Here is a 6,000-nt window from a genome sequence, read left to right on the forward strand (position 1 = left end):
GGCTTGTCAATAACAGCTGCGTAAGGCAGACGTTCAGCCGGTGAAGCCTTTTCCTGCCCGGCATGGGGAATCATCACTGGTGGAATTTCTGCTTGTCAAGCGCGCAGCTTATTACAGGCACGGGCGCCTGGCCACTTGGCCAAAGAGGAGTAAAGAGTAATATTACATGGCAAGCAGTGCGTGCCAGCCATACCGTTCACGGCTCCTGCCTTTGGGCTGCTAGCCCGATTGGCCAAGAAGCCGATTATCAGCTTCCTGGCTTTTGGGAAACAGCCAGTCTAAGGCTTTTTGGCTCCCCTTCCTGCCCATCCTGACATGTTATCTCACTCTGCATTACAGGTTACACGTAAGGGACACGGAGCTGGAAACCCCTGCTGCAACTCAGCTGCCACCCTCCAACTCAGACCCAGATGAGCTGCTGCCTGTTGACACGGCTCCCGTTGGCACGATCTCAGCACTGCAAGCGCCTCCCTTGGAGATTTGTTTTGTTTAAAAGGACCGCCTGGGAACACATCTAAGTCTCTTTTCAGTCCCGAGGGAATTCTACCACTACAGGAGGCAGGACACCACCGGCTTGTCCTGGGCACAGATACCAAAGTTCTGATCAGTGAAGGTGTTCTTATCCGACACCTCAGCTTAAAAAACAAACTACAACAGAAGTTTCCAGTCCCTTTGATACTAAAGAAAAATCACAAACTCCTTGGATGTCTCGCAAGGCTCAGGTTTGGCTATTAAGCTAGACTTCCAAGAGTGTGCGCTACTCCCAAGTCTATTTATTCCTTAGACCCACGCAATCCTCCCAGTAGGAAAACCCAGGGACAGAAGGAGTGAAACTGACAGCTAGCCAAAACCAACACCGATCTGCTGAAGCTTGTTTATTCACACGTCCAAAATTCCTTTCCCAAAGAGAAAAGACAAGCTTCACTTCTGAAGATACAACGGCTTGGGGTGAACCTCGCAAGCCATCGCTGCCATTACACCAAGGCGTCACCCGACCACGAACTCGCGATGGGTTGCGATGGGCCCACTCATTCTCCTCTATCCCATCACCTCTGCTTGCTAGCTAGCCCCTTGGATTGGTGTGTCTGTTATAACGTTGTGCCCCTGAAACAAGATCGTTCCCTAAGAGAGAGGAAGCTGTTGTGTCCTTTTCCTCATTTCTGTGGATGGGAGGAGAGAAAGAAGCCCTCTACATACCTGGAAAGGGTACTTCGGTGGGTGGGGCGATTCCAAAGAACATTTATTTCAAGTTATACCCCACTTTTCATCCAGAGAACCTCAGCTCCTGCCCTGGCACGAGCCCCACACCTTTTTTCAAATTAAGGATTGCCTCATTTTAACATCATCCAGGTCTCCTGCCAGGAAAGCTATTCCCAAACTGTGGCCTGCCAAAGGGGCTGAAGTTGGTGCCCAGAAAAGTTAAAGCCAGCAGGTTTATTTTATTCATTTTATTTATTACATATTTTTTCCTGCCCAATAACCAAGGCTCTCTGGGCAGTTTACAAGTAAACTGTAAAATTTCCAAACTTTAAAAATACCATATAAAACCCAAATAAGTTATAGTCCAGTAAAAGCCTGTGTGAAAAGATTATGTTTTCAGGAGGCGTTTAAAGGATGTTACATTTTCTGCCTCCCGAACCACACGAGTTTTTTTCAGAGGGTGGGTGCCACTACAGAGAAGGCCCCGCCGTCGAGGTTCTTCGGGGTGACATTCCTTTCATTTTGGAATGACGAGCAAGGCCTCTTCTGAAGATCGTAAATGTCGTCTGGGTGTATATAAAGGAAGGAAAAAAGGAAGCACTGAGTCATTACTGACTCTTGGAGGGACACCAGCTTTCGTTGACGTTTTCTTGGCAGGCCTTATAGCGGGGTGGTTTGCCGTTGCCTTCCCCGGCCGTGATTACCTTTCCCCCAGCTAACTGGGTACTCATTTTACCGACCTCGGGAGGATGGAAGGCTGAGTCGACCCAAGCCGGCTGCCTGAAACCAGCTTCCGCTGGGATCGAACTCAGGCCGTGGGGAGAGTTTCAGCTGCAGAGACTACTGCTTTACCGCACTGTGCCACACGAGGCCTTATATAAAGGAAGGCGGTCTGCTAAATACCCTGGTCTCAAGTTGTTTAGGACTTGATAAGATAATAACGTAACTTTGTACGTGGGGTAGCTAACAGGTAGGATGCACCAGTGACCCCTTGGAGCAAAGAGGGTCCTATCCATCAGCCGTCACCGTTGACTCCCTTCCTAATGGCTGTCTTGGAAGCCCACATCTCACTGCGAAGAGATCCAGACCAGCTTCTGCCAATAAATACATCACCCGAAGGAAGGAATAAAGACACACAGAGCCCTGAGGGCAGCCAGGCTGGATCGGAGCAAAGGCCTCTTGAGTCCAGCATTCTGTTTGCACTGTGGCTGACCAGATGCCCCAGTGAGAAGCCCACAAGCAGGACACGAGTGCAGCAGCATTGTCCCACTCACCTTCCCAAGCAACGGAGCACCTCCAATACTGTAGGCCCTGGATGCAGAACTACGTTCTCAGGGACCTCCTACCAGCGGTCAGCAGGACTGAAGGCAAAAGGGGCGAAGCCAAAATAGCTTGAAGCTCTAACTCAGCCTTCCTCAACCTGGGGCGCTCCAGATGTGTTGGACTACACCTCCCAAATTCTGGGAGGTGTAGTCCAACACATCTGAAGTGCTCCAGGTTGAGGAAGGCTGCTCTAACTAAACCATAGGTGGTAGATGCCAAGTTTTTAGAAGTGAGGAGACAACATCCAGAAAACCACCAAATGATCAGCAGATCGTGAGGGCAAAGGGGAGAGGCCATCTAGGACACCCCAGAAGGCAGGATCCCCCCCTGCTTTTGGTGATACATAATGAGGACTAGTAACTTAATTCGCCATTGAGGAAGAGATCTTGTTCTAGGAGCCGGGTACATACACTCATAAAATCATAGAATAGTAGAGTTGGAAGAGGCCTCTAAGGCCACCGAGTCCAACCCCCAGCTCCATGCAGGAATCCACCTTAAAGTATTCCCGACAGGTGGTTGTCCAGTCCTCCCTAGGTAACTGATTCCATTGTCGTACTGCTCTAACAGTCAGGAAGTTTTTCCTGATGTCCAGAGGGAATCTGGCTTCCTTTAACTTGAGCCCGTTATTCCATGTCCTGCACTCTGGGAGGATCGAGAAGAGATCCTGGCCCTCCTCTGTGAGACAACTTTTCAAGTATTTGAAGCGACTCGGTTTAAAAGTTCTCCTTCTCCGTTCAAGAGGGAGAAATGTGTTCTGAGCTCTAATCTTGTGTGTGTGTGTGTGTGTGTATGTATGTGTGTAAGTAATTAAATGGCCCAGCGTGTGTGTGTGTGTGTAATTAAATGGCCCAGAAATCGGCGAGGCTGGGGGACACGGTTCTAAAACCGATTCTGCCCGTTCCCGACTTCCAACCCGCCCTGAGCACGTGTGAGCGCTCCGCTCCGCGCTCCAGCAGCGAAGAGCCGCTCTCCGCCCACCCATAAATCCAGGCCGGTCCCACCCTCCGGGCCGGCAAGACCGGCCTCCTGTTCTGCAGCGCCCTGTTTCGGGGGAGGGTGATTGATGGACGGCCCGTCCCTCGGAGCAGCGCTCGCCCCGCCAAGCAGGGGAGGAGACCCGATGGGGCGGGGATGGGCTCGGGCGAGAGGCGGCTCCGCTCCAAGTCCCGGCCCATGTCAGTTCCCTCCCCCCGGTCAAAAAACTTTCATCGCAGGCAGTCGCCGAGAGGCGCCATCTTTTAGCCGAGGAGACAAGCGGGCCGGGGGTCGGTCGGTCGCCGGGGACGGACGAGAGAGCAATGGAACTTTTCCCTCGCCGGTCCCGGTCGCCCCCTTCTACCCTTCGACCCCCACGCCCAGCGAAAGGAAAAGGCCGGGCAGCTCTCGGCCCTTCGACGGCCCGCCAGCTTCGGTCCTGGCAAGCCGCGATCCGGAGCCACCGAGCAGCCGCCGGCCTGGCCCCGCGTTTTCTTTGCAAGCTCCCCGGGGCAGAGACTCGGCAGCTGTCACCGGCGGCTTGGGCAGCCGAAAAAGACGGCGCCCCCAGAAAGCCCACCCGCGCAAAACCCAACCTCCGCTCCTGTTAAAGCGTCCTACGCGCGCAGGCGGAGGGAGCAAAGCTCTCGCTGGCCACAGTAGGGCTTACTTACGAGTAAAACGCGGCTGGCCGCTCGGGCTGCACAGCTCGGCTCCGCTTCCCCGTCGGTCCAAGTAGACCCTAGGGCAGGCGCGCGCGGGGGGGGGGCGCTTCTAGTTGTCTTGGGCAAGAATCCCCCCTCCGGCCAATTCCTCAGCCCTCTGCCCGCAAGGGGGGGCTTCTTAGGCGCCCCGGGGGGGACACGGGTTAGGGTCCCTCCTCCAAACCACCCTTCTCATGCAACTCCCCCGCCCCACCTCCCAGCTGCCATATATGGCATGGCGTGCCCCCCTGCCAACCGCGCCCCGACATTGCCAATGCAATTCGCCCCCATGAAAAACCCCTCCCCACTTCCCCGGTTTATTAAAAATAAAGAAGTTTAAGGGACAGCCCCCCCCTTTAGCCATCACCCCCACCCCCAAATAACGCCTTCACCCTCCTCCTCCTCCGTCGCTCGGGCCAACCGCGGGAGACCCGCTTCCTCTCCCCCCCGCCCCCCAAGTAAAGTCCACCGGGGAAGAAGGACCCCCCTCCCCTCCCCTCCCCGCGAAGACGCCCCCTCTGCCACTTCGCCAGTTCGCTGGCTGTCAGCGCCCTCTCTTCTCCCGCTCCGGAGCGGCGGCCGCTGCAGCAGGCCCTGGCGGGACACACCCACCCACCTATCCGCCCGCCCGTCGTGGCTCCTCGGCGGCCCTGACAGCGCGGCCAAGGCCGGGGGCGGACGGCGCGCGCCCAGTGGGACCCCCCCACCCTCGCTCACCTTGGGCAGAAGCTGCAGCCTGCCTTTGCCGCCGGGGCTCTTGCCGGCGCTGTCCTCGCCGGAGCTCCTGCGCCTGGAGCGCCTCCGGAGCGCCGCCGGGTCCTCCACCAGCACCGTGTAGACGGCGTTGCCGGCGGCGGGCAGCGGCTTGCTGCAGGCGGGGATCAGCCCGCAGTACAAGCCGGCGGCCGGGGGGCTGCTGTCAGGGCAGCAGGGTCCCGCTGACGTCAAGCCGGGCGGCGGGGAGCAGATCCTGCCGCCGGGGGAGGCGGACCGTTTGAAAAGACGCGGCTTGGGCTCCATCATGGCGCGCGCGCGCCCGGCCAGGGGGCTGCCTGGCGGGCGGGCGGGCGGGCGGCGGGGGCCGGGGTGCAGCGAGCCCCCTTCCCCGGGCGGGGGGCCGGGAGGAGCCGTGCAAGGAGAAGCCCCCGCCGCGCTGCCTGCCTGCCTGCCGCCGAGACGTTCCCTGCAGCCGGCCAGCCAGCGGCTCTGCCCCCCCCACCGGACCACGCCCCCCCTTCCCCGCCGCCTGCCCGCCCGCCCGCGCTGGCGTCGCCCGCCCCGCCTCGCCTCCGCCCCCCTCGCGGCTCGTGCAAGACCAGCGCGCCGGGCTCGGAAAGCAGCGCGGGTGGGGCGGGGCGGGAGCCGCAAGAACTGACACCTCCGCCCTGCGCCGCGCGCCATTGGCCCGCGCGCTGTATCAACATTCCGAAATGGAATGTTGCCCGGAGCCGGCTCGCGCGCTGATTGGCCAGCCGGCGTTGCCAGTTACAAACAAGGGCTGGGGGGGGGGAGAGAGAGAGAGAGAGGAGGAGGAAAAAGTCGGCGGCGTCCTAACCCGCCCCGCCTCCGCCAAGCGAAGGAGCGAGTTAAAAAACTGGGCGGGCGGCTGGTTGGAGGCCTGGGGCGCCTGCTCGCGCTTTGTTTTTTAAAGCCGTGCCGGAGCCAGGAGGGAGGTCGCGCCTTGGGGAGGGGAAAGCCGGCCCAGGGCCGCTCGCTCGCTCGCTCGCTCCAGCGGCCATCTTCGGCTCGGGGAGCCGCCGCGCCGAGGAGGCTGCCGGCGGAGCGGGAGTCGAAGCGT

General features: G+C 58.8%; 1 protein-coding gene across 1 annotated transcript in view; it reads right to left on the reverse strand.

The window, feature by feature from the left end:
- Positions 1-5,233, reverse strand: part of SLC2A4RG (SLC2A4 regulator) — a 42,957-nt gene extending 37,724 nt beyond the window's left edge. The window contains exon 1 of the mRNA XM_063147410.1: positions 4,920-5,233. Coding sequence (XP_063003480.1) covers positions 4,920-5,225 — 306 coding nt within the window. The 5' untranslated portion in view covers positions 5,226-5,233. The remainder of the gene's footprint in view (positions 1-4,919) is intronic.
- Between the last annotated feature and the right edge of the window lie 767 nt (positions 5,234-6,000).

The sequence above is a fragment of the Elgaria multicarinata genome, chromosome 1 (assembly GCF_023053635.1).
Source record: "Elgaria multicarinata webbii isolate HBS135686 ecotype San Diego chromosome 1, rElgMul1.1.pri, whole genome shotgun sequence".
Taxonomy (NCBI): domain Eukaryota; kingdom Metazoa; phylum Chordata; class Lepidosauria; order Squamata; family Anguidae; genus Elgaria; species Elgaria multicarinata.